The sequence below is a fragment of the Stegostoma tigrinum genome, chromosome 4 (assembly GCF_030684315.1).
Source record: "Stegostoma tigrinum isolate sSteTig4 chromosome 4, sSteTig4.hap1, whole genome shotgun sequence".
In the NCBI taxonomy this organism is placed as follows: Eukaryota; Metazoa; Chordata; class Chondrichthyes; order Orectolobiformes; family Stegostomatidae; genus Stegostoma; species Stegostoma tigrinum.
The window spans coordinates 57,837,612-57,852,092 of record NC_081357.1 but is presented as its reverse complement, the minus strand read 5'-3'; the positions used below and the strand labels follow the sequence as shown (position 1 = coordinate 57,852,092).

Sequence of the window (14,481 nt, the reverse complement as noted above, 5' to 3'; positions counted from 1 at the left end):
TAGTCACCCCTTAGCCTCCGATTTTCCAGGGAATATCGCCCCAGTCTATTAAACCTCTTCCAGTAACATCTTGTAAATCTGTTCTGAATCCTTTCAAGTTTTACAATATCTTTCCGATAACAAGGAGACCAGAATTGAACACAGTATTCTAAAAGTGACGTAGCAAATGTTCTGTACAGCAGCAGCATGACATTTGTGCACAGATCAACAAATGTCACTCAAAATTCTGTATGGGTAAATGAGAACTGCAAACTAATTCACAAACATATTAACAAAAGTTGTTCACATCTTGCTGAGCTTTACATATTAATTGCCACAATCTGAGATACTGTAGCTACATAAAGCTCATCAGTAGAGTTGCTGCAAATAGAAAATAAAGTATTCTCATTGTAATTCAAATTAATACTTCCTCCGAAGAACCTCTGCACTCTGCTCTTCGCTTTGTAGTAGAGGAAACATACTATTTCTGATATTTATTGTAAACCGATGTTGTGTTTTTTTTTAATTTTTCAGCTGATATATGACAGCTTTGCTCAGTTCTTAGTTGAACAGAGAGGCTATGATCGGGAACTTATGACTTTGACTCCTGACTGTTGGGACTTCTGGTAAGTTCTTTATTTTTCATTATTTCTTGTTGCAAAAAATGGATGTTTTTGTTCCATGTCATTAACATTGAATTCTAAAAATAATCAGGGCCCAATTCAACTGTTCACCCTCGCCCTTCAGCTTGACAATCTTTTGGGCCTTAAACTTCCAGAAGTGTGAGCTGATAACAGTGAGGATCTGAAAGGCATCGGGAACTTTGACCAAGAGTCTGAGTGTTTAACCAATGCAGCAGCAGAAATTGGAGAGTGAAATGAGTGTGAGATTTGAAGGAACAGAACAGAAAAAAAAATGGGAGAAGGAAAGATTGAGAGATAAAATAGCAAAATGAAAAGTAAGATAAAATATTAAAACTTTTTTAAGTCCTCTCAACCATTATCTGAAGTGGATTGGTACAACTGAGTGACCATTTCAGAAAATTGGCCACACATTGTGTGGGAGTCTGAAGTCATACGTAGGCCAGAGCAGGTATGGATGGCATATTTCCTTCCCAGATGAGCAGTGTTGAATGAAGCTGGGAACTCCTGAACTTTGGCCTGAGCACTTAGGTGCATTGCTACCAGATGTAAAGTAGTAGAAAGCAAAGAATCCTCAAGATAGAAGGATGGAAAAGCATTGATAATTGTTTAGGTAGAGAAGATAGTGGAAATTACAGGAATAGAAAGGAGTAGTCCATGTAGAAGTTTGTAAACAAGCATGAGAATTTTAAAGTTGAAGCATTTCCGTGCCGGAAACTTAATATAGGTCAGCAAACAGAGGATGGTTGGGGTAATACATCTCGTTGTGACTTGGGAATGGGAGCCAGAATTGCTGAATGCAAATTTACAGGAGCTGGAATATAAGAAGCCAAGTAGAATATTACGAAGGCATGAATGAGGCGTTCCACAGATAGCTGAGATGGCACTGGAGTTGGAGAAAGCAGTGGAGCAAATATTATTTGTGAACTCATTTGGGGTCCAGAATGGCACTCTGTTTCAGAATGAAACATAGAAACATAGGAAAGAAGTGCAACAGTAGGCCGTTGGACCCTTTAAGCCTGACCTGCCATTCAGTATAAACTTGGCTGCCCAATTCAGTATCTTGTTTCTGCTGTGTCCCTTCGATCCGTTTCGCACTAAGAACCATATCTAACTCCTTTGTGAAACCATTCAGTGTTTTGGCTTATTGAGGTTTTTTGTGGTAGAGAATTCTACAGGCTCAATTTTGTGGTTGAATAAATTTCCCCTCATCTCAATTCTATATCCTTAGACTGTGACCCCTGGTTCTGCATTCCTCAGTCATCAGGAACATACTTACTGCATTTACCCTTTCTAGTTTTTTATAAAAGTGTCTGTAAAATATATCCTCATTTTCCTGCAGTGAGTATAGGCCTAACTGATCTAGTTTCTCATTCATACATTCGTTTTGCCATACCAGGAATCAATCTGGTGAGCCTTGTTTGTATTCCTTCCATAATCAAAACATCCATCCTTGGATTAGGAGACCAAAACTGCCCACGACATTCCAAGTTTGGTCTCGTGAAGTACCTCTGTAATTACAGCAAGACATCCCTGCTTCTGTAGTCGAATCCTCTCACTGTGAAAGTCTACATACTGTTTGCCTTCTCCACTGCTTGCACCCTTACTTTCAGTGACTGGTATTCAAGAACATCAGTGTCTTGTAGTGCATCTCCCTTTCCCAACCTATTGCCTTTCTATTTTGACTTCCAAAATGGATAACCTCCTATTTATCCACATTATATTTCATCTTCTGTGCATTTGTTCACTCACTTAACTTATCCAAATAACAAAAATGAAACAAAGATCTGCAGATGCTAGAAATCTGAAACAAAATTGGAAGTCGTTGGAGAAACTCAGCAGGTCAGGCAGCATCTGTGGAGAAAAAGGAGAGTTAATGTTTCCACTTTGATGAAGGGTCACTTGATACTTTCTGTTTCTGCTGTCCAAATCACACTTATGCATCTCTGCTTCCTCCTCACTGCTCACCTTCTCCCCCTGCCAGATGTGTGTTGGCTGCAAATTTCGAGATATTGTGTTTAGTTCTGTCACCTAAGTTATTAATATATGTTATCAATAGCTAAGATCAAAGGATAGATCCCTGCGGTATCCAACTAGTCACTGGCTGCCACTTGTAAAGAGACCTATTTAGTCCTATTCTTTGTTTCCTCTCTGCCAACCAGTCAGTACACTACTCCTTATTGTGTGCACTTTAATTTTACACACTAATCGCATTGATAGGACCTTATTTAACATCTCCTGAAAGTCGAAGTTAAACCAAATTCACTGGCTCTGCCTTATCAACTGTACTAATTCCATCCTTGAATGATTCCAGTAGATATGTCAAGCATAATTTCCCTTTTAAATCCATCCTGACTCCACATGATGTTGTCAACAATTTCAAAGTTCTTCGCTATTATGTTTTTATAACAAACGCTATCATTTTCCCTATTACTGATGTCAGGCCAACTGATCTGTAATTTTCTGTTTGCTGTCTGCTTCCTTTTCTTTCAATAGTGCAGTTGTGTTACAACTTTGTAATCCTGAGGAACTGTTCCAGAGTGTGCAGAATCTTGAAAGTTGACTAATGCAGCCACTACCTCTAGGACAAGTATTCTGCAAATTATTGGGCCCTGGGGATTTATCATCCTTTAATCCCATCAAGATTATTCTGCTGTGATAATGGGAACTGCAAATGCTGGAGAATCCAAGATAAAAAAATGTGAGGCTGGATGAACACAGCAGGCCCAGCAGCATCTCAGGAGCACAAAAGTGCTACTAGCTACTAGCACTGCTTTCCTTAAGTCCCTCCCTGTTCCCCAACACTTTTGGGACATGATTTTGTCCTCCTTTGTAAAGCCAGAACAGAACAGAAGCTCTCCTCCTCCTCCGGAACTTCCAATTCCCCGGTCCCCAGCCCCTCATTTTTACTAGTCCCTATACACCTGCACTCCCCATGCAGATGGCCTAAAAGCCCTCCGCTGCTTCCTGTCCCGCAGGCCCAACTAGTCCTCCTCCATTGACACCCTCATCCACTTATCCGAACTCGTCTTCACCCTCAACAACTTCTCTTTTGATTCCTCCCTCTTCCTACAGACAAAGGGGGTGGCTATGGGTACCCTCATGGGCCCAAGCTATGCCTGCCTCTTTTTAGTGTATGTGGGACAATCCCTCTTCCAAAGCTACTCTGGCCCTATCCCTCATCTCTTCCTCCATTACATTGATGACTGTTTTGGTGCCGCTCGTGTTCCCACAAAGAGCTCGAACAGTTCGTCCACTTCACAAACACCTTCCACCCCAACCTTAAGTTTGCCTGGACCATCTATGACACCTCTCTCTCCTTCCAGGACCTCTCTGTCTCCATCTCTGGCATCCACCTGGAAACCGATATCCATTTTAAGTCTACTGACTCCCTCAACTACTTAGAATATTCCTCCTGTCACCCACCTTCCTATAAAAAAGCCATCCCCTGTTCCCAATTCTTACGCCTCCACCGCATCTGCTCTCAAGATGAGGCATTCCACTCCCGAACATCCCAGATATCCTCTTTTTTTTCAAGAACCGCTACTTACCCTCCACAGTGACCAAAAATGCCTTCAACTGTGTCTCCCGCATTTCCCGCAACTCATCCCTCACGCCCCTATCTGCAATAATAACCAAAACAGAATCCCCCTCGTCCTCAAGTACCACCCCACCAACCTCCAAATCCAACGCATCATCGTCTAACATTTCCGCCATCTGCAATCTGACCCCACTACCAAAGGCATTTTACCCTCGCCACCCTTATGTGCTTTCCAGAGGGACCACTCTCTCTGTGACTCCCTTGTCCGCTCCACATTCCCTTCCAGCCCCGCTACCCCTGGCACCTTTCCCTGCAATCGAAGCCGTTGCTCCATCTACCCCTATACCTCCCCCATCACCTCCATCCGAGGCCCTAAGAAGACTTTTCACATCAAACAGATGTTCACTTGCACATCTGTTTGATGTGATATACTGTATCCGCTGCTCCCATTGTGGCCTCCTCTACATCAGGAAAACCAAGCGGAAGCTTGGGAACCACTTTGCGGAACACCTACACTCAGTTCGCAACAAACCTCCCAGTTGCGAACTATTTCAACTCCCCCCACCACCAATCCCACTCTCTCCCCACCACCAATCCCACTCTCTCCTCCTCCCCCCCCCCCCCCCCCCCCCACCTCAGACGACATGTCCATCCTGGGACCCCTGCATCGCCACAATGAGGCCACCTGAAGAATGAAGGAACAGCGTCTCATATTTTGCTTGGGACCCCTGCAGCCCAAGGGTATCAATGTGGACTTCACAAGCTTCAAAATCTCCCCTTCCCCGACCATATCCCAAAACTAGCCCAGCTAGTCCCCACCTCCCTAACCATTCCTCCACCTCAAGTCCCATCCCCATCTCCTACCCATTAACCTCATCCCACTTCCTTGACCTGCCAGTCCTCCCTGGACTGACCTACCCCTCCCTCCATTCACCTTCACTTGCTCTTTGACCTGTCTGTCTCCTCTCACCCTACCTTCTCCTTTATCCATCTTCTATCTGCCTCCCACATCTCCTGCTTTATTTCAGAATCCCCTTCCCCTCCCCATTTCTGAAGAAGGGTCTCGACCCGAAATGTCAAACTTTCCTGCTGCTCTGATGCTGCTTGGCCTGCTTTGTTCATCCAGCTTCAGATCGTGTTATCGCAGAAGTATATATTTAATCAGTTTAGCATCCCTTAGCTCCCCATAGTAACCTCCTCTGGTTCTGATTGTTAGGGACTCGTAGTTGTCTTCACAAATCTATTTCTCTTTGTATACCTAAATCTTTTGCATTCAATTTGTATGCTCCCTGCAAGCTAACTCTATGATCCTGCAATACTCAATAACCTTTCATGAAGTTGTAGAGGAATGGAAAACTGCCGAATGATACCCTCTTAATTAAAAGAGAGGGAGACAATAAACAGGTAATTAAAGGGCTGTCATTTTGAAACTGTTAAAGCCTATTATGAAGGACGTAATAGTGCATTTATTAATGTATAACATGATCAAACGGAGTCTGCTTCATGAAGGGGAGGGCATGCGTGGCAAATTTATTAGATTCCTTTGAAAAGGTAACAAGCAGAATAGGTAAAGAGAAGCAGTGGATCAATTTTGGATTGGCTAAGCATTATATGCACATTTTTTGATTAGTTTCTTCAGAATTGGACATCTTACTGTTATATCTTCCTTTTATCTTCTGGCTTATTCCTTAAAATAGCAATCACTTGTAGGATCATTCTTTTTATGACAGTGAGGTGAGAAAGAAAACTAACTTTACAAGTCTCTATCAAGGTAATGTGGCACCAGCAAATTGTCTGATTTGAGAATATCTCACATCACATCTTGTGTTTCATGATAAGCTAAATATCCCAACTGATGTGACTAAGTGTCTTAGAAAATTTCAAACCCTATTAGTTATTTTTATTGAAAAGTTCTATGTGACTCCATTATAACTGCATGTTTCAGAAACAAGTTAACTCATGGCATTTTCAAAAAGCGAAACTGGCTTATGTTCTCCAGATGAAATGAAAGTCACACTAGCAAGAATCACACCATCTCACCAATGCACCGAGTAAGGTTTTTGCAGCTGCACAGATATTGGAGGTCAGTGCACAGCAGCAGCTTCCAGAAGCAAAAGCCGTTCATTAACATGTCAGTCAATATGTGCAAAACTTCCCAGTGGCTGTGTGTCTGTGCTAGATAACAAAGTGTGGAGCTGGATGAACACAGCAGGCCAAGCAGCATCTTAGGAGCACAAAAGCTGATGTTTCGGGCCTAGACCCTTCATCAGAAAAGGGGGAGGGGGAGAGGGTTCTGAAATAAATAGGGAGAGAGGGGGAGGCAGATCGAAGATGGATAGAGGAGAAGATAGATGGAGAGGAGACAGACAAGTTTAAGGGGCGGGGGCTGGAGCCTGCAGAGGTGAGTGTAGATGGGGAGGTAGGGAGGGGACAGGTCAGTCCGGGGAGGATGGACAGGTCAAGGGGGCGGAATGAGGTTAGTAGGTAGGAAGTGGATGTGCAGCTTGAGTGGGAGGCGGGGATAGGTGAAAGGAAGAACAGGTTAGGGAGGCAGGAATGAGCTGGGCTGGCTTTGGGATCCAGTAGGGGGAGGGGAGATTTTGAAGCTTGAGAAATCCACATTGATACCAATGGGCTGCAGGGTTCCCAAGCGGAATATGAGTTGCTGTTGCTGCAACCTTCGTTTGGCATCATTGTGGCACTGCAGGAGGCCCAGGACGGACATGTCGTCTAAGGAATGGGAGGGGTTCTCGAAATGGGTCGTGGCTGGGAGGTGCAGTTGTTTATTGTGAACCGAGCGTGGATGTTCTGCAACATGGTCCCCAAGCCTCCGCTTGGTTTCCCCGATGTAGAGGAGGCCACGATGGATGCAGATCATGCGGTATACCACAATGGCAGATGTGCAGGTGTTGCTTAGAATGAATGTTGCATGTCATCATCTTGAAGTATGTTAAAACCAAGGTTCAAACTACTATTGCAATATACGGTAAAATGCACAAAGCTCAAAATAAGCTTACAAACCTAATATCAATTGGCCTGTTACATTCTTGAAGTTATAACAAGCATATCATTTTAAAAAATACACCTGTCTCTTTTGAGGAAATTGTTTTGCTTTAGAGGACTTGGCATTTGTTAGGTTTGAATTAGCTTGTGTTAAAGCTGAGGATGAAAATATTCCCTTCTTTTACTTCATGGGGCACGTCATAAAAGTAGATTTCTGAGTTACCGAGATGGCCAACTAAATACCCTTAACTATATCAGCTTCTAAGCAACAAGATCAATCAACCAGGCTTCTTGATGGACATTCAAACAGAGCAAAGTTCTGCATATGCTGGAAAACTGGGATAGAAACAAACTGTTTGAAAAAGGTGTGTGGAGAGAGAAATAGTTAACATTTTGAATCCGATATGTTGCTTTCTTGGAAGAAGAGACTTATTGTACTGTAAACGCTCTTTCTCCAGCGATGCTGCCAGAACGGCTGAGGACAGTTTTTATCCTCAAATATAATTATTATTTTACTATTAAAACACTTGTTCAATAAAAATGCAATACTTGATTAGCAGTTGGTAAGCAATGCTTATTCCTCTGTGTTATAACGTGAAGACAGGCAGCTGAACCAAATCAGCATTTCTACCTCTGTTTCTGCAACAGTGAAATTAAACTGTCGAAGACCCCAAATAATCACTCCAATGGTTCCTGACCAGACTTTTGAATGACTAATTTCCAGATACTGGCTTGCATCTCAAGCAAAAGACTGAACTGTTTTTTAATACACAATAACTTTAGCAGAGGAATAATTAAGCAACAATCTAAGCTGAGGTTTATGCTTTGAGCCTGAAACATTTGTTTTCTGTCCCCATTCACACAAAGATAGACAAATAAACGTAGCTAAGGAGCAAATAAAATGGTAAAATTGGCAAAATTACCTAATGGCTTTTACATTGCGTAGTTTCACAGGAATAAAGTGGACTTCTTACTTGCTTTCCTGAAACATTGATCAGGGTCACCTTCACAGTTCACCCAGACAAGGATTGCAACACTTCTAACTCAGGTTTTAACTCTTTGGGCTTCCGGAAGCTGATGTAGCAGATTAAACAGGGAGTTTTCAAATCTTCATCCTGTTCTCAGCAGCAGCCAAGACCTATCTCCTCAGAAAACATAGTTCAAATAAGCAACTTTACTTCCTGCTCTGCCCTGATAGACTGATCGACTCTTTCCAAGGTCTCACTTACCATTCTGTGACTGCCATCAGCATGAACATAGGGTTTCTTCTGGACTTGCTAGAATCAATTTCCAGGTTCTGTCCTTATTAACAGCAAAGTTCTGCTATCTGTCTAAACACAGTACTGTTCTGTGGGTTGCTGTGTTTGTTGGAACCTCTTTAATCAAAAATCAGCCAACAATTTCACTCCAGTCCAGCCAACAATTTCACTCCAGTCCTGGCCTCACAAATAAACAAAAGCTTGTTTAGTTTGTTTTTTCCTTTTACCATCAACTCTGTCAAAGTCCACAAGTCATTTGCAGCTCAAAATTAATAGTTGATTGCAGAATAATAATAATAATGAAAAATTATTGCGGGCTCTAATAAATACCTGCAAACACAGAAGCTATAACAAAAGAGAAAAGGTAAGTTATTTTTCAGGGAGTGTCTTTTTGAGAAAACTCTCTTCTGCCGATGGATAATTCTTGAAGGCAATACGATGTTCCCGCACTGGTGGTCAAGTCACTAATTATACATAGTTGATTCAAAAGTCTTGTGGATATAGATTGCTTAAAAAATACAGTTTTGTAATTCAACAACAGTGTTTTCAGAAATTGGAAAGATTTGCTTTGCAGCCACTATTACAGAATGTAAAAGATATCTGGATGGGAAGAGTTTAGAGAGGTATGGGCCGAATGCTGGCAAATAGGGCTATATTTATCTGGAATATCTGGTCAGCATGGACGAGTTGGACCAAAAGGCTTGTTTCAGTGCTGTACATCTCTATGATCTTATTCTTCTCAGGCTTTCCACCGACTGTAGCAGATTAACACGGATCTCTGTAAGCCAGTTGGTGTTTAGAAATAGCCCCTACAGCCACCTAGAGTAAAGCAATCTGTTATCAACAGTCACTTGTTTTACAGGAAAGCTTGTTTTTAAAACAAAAGGCATCAAAGCCATGGTGGATTTTCCCAGTGTCTTCTAAAGAAACCACTTCAGACATTTCCAGAAGATTTGAAACGAGCCCATTTTCCGCAATCCTTCAAAAGTTAACTCCTAAAAGCAATATTAAATATCAAGTGTATTTGTAATGCCTTTACCTTGCACAAATGAAAGCTATTTTTAAATGTCTTTTATTGTCAAGTACAAACTGAGTAAACATGAAAAAGACATGCTTTCACACACACTTTCATTCACTTTTTACATGTAAGCTATACAGCTACACCTGGAACCTTATTACTTAGACAAATCAAACACCCTCATAATCTGAATATTTTTTTACCAGGTAAGGCTACAATAGAAAGCACTATCAAAATCTACATTTCAATTTTGTCCTTCTTTTCCACAAGAGTTCACGAGGTTATTAGCTGCATATAACACTATTTCTCTGTAGCCATGATGTATATATGCTGCAAAATGTTTAAGAACCAGTGATTCCTGACTTGTTTCTTCCAGCGTTGGGCATTCCCTTTGATTTCGTGTTCTGGAGAGTATTGCATTGGCTTCTCAATGCCCCATCCAAACTTTTTTGAACAGATCTGCACTTTTCCTAAACCGCTAGCATTCGTATTTCCCTTGAAAGGCTAAATGAGACTGATTCATTGATCAAAACATGTTGAGCACACTCCTGATCTCACAACCTTGTTTTTTTTTGGAGCAAATGTCAATGAAGCGGCTGTTGAAATTCAGTACAGACTTACAATCAATATAACAGATGCTCAAAAGTCTCATAATTTAATTTTAGGAGTGGGGAAACTCCTTTAATGCTCGTATGTCTGTTCGTGACAACACTTGTCTTTGCCCTGCTAAATGACTACAAGAGATTAATCGGGCTATTTAAAATCCACTTTAGCAAGGTTTATTACCAAATCAGAAGAGTATAATTTTTCAAATGAACCTTTCACTTGTTCCAAGTGGTCCTCCCAAGTGTCACTCTCTACACTTGTACGTTATCAAGTTGATGGTAGGAGGCTGAGTGTGGTGGTAGAGAGCTGTTGTTCAGTCTGGAGGCCTGTGATCAACAGTGTGCTGCAAGGATCAGAGTTGAATGGACCACTGCTTGGCACTTATAGAAACAATTTGGATGAAAATATAAGAGGCAAGTTTAGTAAGCTTGCAGATGACACTGAAATTGGTAGCATAGTGGACAGTGAAAAAGGTTATCTAAGTGTGCAATGGGATTTTGATGAATTATGTCAGTGGGACGAGAAATGGCAGATGAAGTTTAATTCAGATAAATGTGAGGTGTTGCATTTTGGTAAGACAAACCAGGGCAGAACTTAGACGGTTCATGATAGGGCCTCAGGAAGTGTTGTTGAACAGTGAGGCCCTGGGTGTGCAGCCACATAGTTCCTTGAAAGTAATACCACAGGTAGACAGAGGTGGTGAAGAAGGCATTTGATACGCTTGTCTTCATTGGCCAGGGCATTAAGTACAGAAGTTGAACACGCCATGTTATAGCTGTGCCTGCTGTTGGTGACGCTACATTTAGAGTATTGTGAACAATTCTGGCAGCTCTGCTGTAGGAAAGATGTTATTAAACTGGAAAAGGTGCAAAAACAATTTCCAAAGATGTTACCAACACTGGAAGATTTGAGTTCTGAGGAAGGGTCACCGGACCTGAAACGTTAACTCTGTTTTCTCCTGCACGGATGCAGCCAGACCTGCTGAGCTTTTCCATCCGCCTTGGTATGGTTCTTGATTGACAGCATCTGCAGTTCTTACTGGAAGATTTGAGTTAAAACAAAAGGTAGACAGGCTGGGACTTTTTCCCCTGGAGCGTAGGAGGTTGAGGGGTTACCTTTCTAAAGGTTTATAAAGTCATGAGGGGCAGAGTTATGGTTAATTGTCAAAGTCTTTTGCCAAGGGTAGGGGAGCCGTAAACAAGAGGGCATCAGTTAAAGGTGAGAGGAGAAATATTTAAAAGGGAGACGGGCATCTTTTTCCCACATGGGATGTTGCGTATAAGAAATGAGCTGCCAGAGAAAGTGGTAGAAGTGGGTACAGTTACAACATTTAAAAGACATTTTCATTGGTACATAGATAGGAAACGTTTAGAGACATGTTGGCCAAATGTATGCAAACGGGACTAGTTAAATTTAGGACCTGGTTGGCATGGATAGGTTGGGTCATGATTCTGACTCCACAACGTAAGGAACACTGGCTAACATGTAGTTCATTGACCTCTGGAAGGTTGCCAGAATTTTTCAGCTTCATGGCAAGACTCATCACTGCAAAAAACAGTCTAGTGTGATGAAAGCTGATACCTCCTTAGCTATAGGTGTCAAAGGAATTTGTCAGCATAGCCTTAACAAATCTATTTCGATTATGTACTAATGCACTACCAATCCTATCTATAGAGTCTTCTAAGCAAAGTAATTAGGTTAGAATTTCCCTTTGTTACTTCATTAACCTTTTGGTCATTAATGGAGATTCTGGTTGAACTCTCAGGCTCTGGTACTAACATGACTGGGGAACTTAAGCTGCTTTGAATGGGTTGAATTAGGTGGTTTTCTAGCATGAGATTTCATGTGGGCCTGTGCATTAAAGGATGCTGTTTGTTCCAAGAAGATTCTCTCTCATTCATTGCTTGGAAGGAGGTTCATTGGCCTATCATGCCTGCTCTGGTTACCAGGACCTACCTACTGTAGGCCCATTTTCCAGCTCTTGGCCCATAGCCCTTTATGCTTTGGTGCTTTGAGTGATCATCTAAATACTTCTGAAATGTTGTAGTGGTTTCACCTCTACCACCTTTTTAGGCAGTGAGTTCCAAGTTGCCAGCATGCACTAGATGAAATTTCTTTTCCTTTTAAATCCTGTGTAAATGTCCTGCCCTTTACATTGAATCAGTATCCCCTAGTTATTGATCACTCTACTAAGCGGGAAAACTTCTTCCAATCTGCCCTATCTATGCCCTTATAATTTTCTATATTTCATTCAGATCCCTCCTCTGCCTTTCTTGCTTAAAGGCAAATAACCCGACCTAACTACTCTCTCACTATAGCTTATAGGTTATAGTCTAACAGGTTTATTTGAAATTACAAGCATTCAGAATGGTGCTGCTTCATCAGGTAAAGTCTGTACTGGTGCTTTCAAATAAGCCTGTTAGACAATAAGCTGGCATTGTGTGACTTCTGACTTTGTTCAGCCTAGCCAAAGACACTTGCACATTATCTCTTTTGCAGCTGAATTGCTCCAGCCCTGACAACATCCTGGTGAATATCTTGTGTACCCTGTCATACAATCACATAGCGTGACAAGCAAAACAGCACACAGTACTCTAGCTAACATCATCTATACTTCCATCATAGTCTTTCTGCACTTGTCGTTATTAAAGGCGAATTTTCATTGATTAATGAAGGCGTGTCCTTTTTAAAATTTATTTGTGGGACATGGGCATTGCTGGCTGACCAACATTTATTGCCTGACCCTAGTTGAGGAGGTGGTGGTGAGTTGCCCTCCTAAATGTTGCAGTCCATGTGCTGTAGGTTGACCCACAATACCCTTCTGGAAGTAATTCCTGGATTTTTACCCAGCAGCAATGAAGGAACAGAAATATATTTCCAAGTCAAGACAGTGAGTGGCTTGGAGGAGAACGTGCGTTTCATGTGGTATTCCTGTGTAGCTGCTGCTCTTGGACTTCTAGATGAAAGTGGATGTAGGTTTAGAAGGTGCTGTCTAAAGATCTTTGAATTTCTGCAGTTGACTTGTAAATAGTACATGTTGCTGCTACTGAGTGTCAGTGGTGGAGGGAGTGTATGTTTATGGATGTGGTGCTAGTCACATGGGCTGCTTTATGTTGGGTGGTGTCAAGTGTCTTGAGTGTTGCGGCTGCACCTATCCAAGCAAGTGGGGAGCATTCTTGACACTGAACTTGTGCCTTGTAGATGGTGAACAGGCTCTGGGGAGTCAGGAAATGAGTTGCTTACCACAGTATTTCTAGCCTCTGACCTAGTTTAGTAGCCGTTGTGTTTGTGATAAATCCAGTTGATTATCTGGTCAATAGTAATACCCAGGATGTTGATAGTGCGGGATTCAGTGATGGTAACATGATTGAATGCCAAGGGGTGGTGATTAAATTATCTGATATTGGAGATTATTGTTGCCGAGTATTTGAGTGGCGTGAATGTTACTCGCCACTTGTTAGCCGAAGACTGGATATTGTCCAGATCTTTTTTTGCGTTTGAACATGGACTGCTTCCGTACATGAGGAGTCACAAATGGATGCTGATGATTGTGAATTATCGACGACCATCCCCACTTCTAACCTTATAATGGAGGGAAGGTCATTGTTGAACTAGCTGAAGATGGTTGGGTCTAGGATATCCTGCAGAGAAGTCCAGGAGCTGAGGTGACTCACTTCCAACAACTACAACTACCTTCTGAGGAAGGGTCGTCAGACCTGAAAGGTTAACTCTTGCTTTCTCCCTCACAGATGCTGCCAGACCTGCTGAGCTTTTCCAGCAATTTTGTTTTTGATTTACAGCATCTGCAGTTCCTTTTGGTTTTTATTCAGTCACAACTACCTTCTTACGTGACAAGTGTGACACCAGCCAGTGGAGAGCTTGCTCCGATTCCTGCTGATTATAAGTTTTGCAATGGCTCCTTGATGCCACAGTCAGTTAAATTCTGCCTTGATATCCAGGGCTCTCACCGTCACCTCAACTGACCAGGTGCTTCTCTAACATTTTTGATAACTGTAATGATGATCAGGAGTAGACTGAGGGGTTAGTAATTGGCCGGGTTGCATTTGTCTTGCTTTTTATGTACGTGACATATCTGGATAATTTTCTGCATGGTTTGATAGATGCCAGTGTTGTAACTATACTGGAACAGCTTGGCTAGGGAGTCGCAAGTTCTGGAGCACAAGTCGTCAGTACTATTGTTAGAATGTTGTCACGTCCCATAGCCTTTGCAGTATCTAGTGCCTCCAAGTGGTCCTTGATATCACATGGAGTGAATCAAATTGCCTGAAAATCCCATGTGTTGTTCATTGTCCACCACCATTCGTGACTGGATGTGGCAGGATTGCTGAGGTAGGATCTTGTCCATTGGTTATGGGATTGCATAGCTCAGGCTATCACTTGCTGCAAATGCTGTTTGGCATTCAAGTAGTCCTG

The 14,481-nt window shown here is 42.1% G+C and overlaps 2 protein-coding genes across 3 annotated transcripts in view; one reads left to right on the top strand and one right to left on the bottom strand.

Annotated features, from left to right (window-relative positions):
- Positions 1-14,481, top strand: part of nt5dc1 (5'-nucleotidase domain containing 1) — a 514,716-nt gene that overhangs the window by 5,735 nt on the left and 494,500 nt on the right. The window contains exon 2 of the mRNA XM_048530930.2: positions 514-605. Within this exon, the coding sequence (XP_048386887.1) occupies positions 514-605 (92 nt within the window). The remainder of the gene's footprint in view (positions 1-513; positions 606-14,481) is intronic.
- The window catches only part of LOC125452469 (collagen alpha-1(X) chain-like), a 56,207-nt gene that overhangs the window by 37,805 nt on the left and 3,921 nt on the right, over positions 1-14,481 (bottom strand). The window contains exon 1 of one of the 2 annotated variants that reach the window (XM_048530929.1): positions 8,088-8,147. The exons of the other annotated variant lie outside the window; for it this stretch is intronic. The gene's annotated coding sequence lies outside the window, so the exon portion shown is untranslated. Of the gene's footprint in view, positions 1-8,087; positions 8,148-14,481 lie in introns of those variants that run through there. 2 annotated transcript variants of the gene reach the window in all.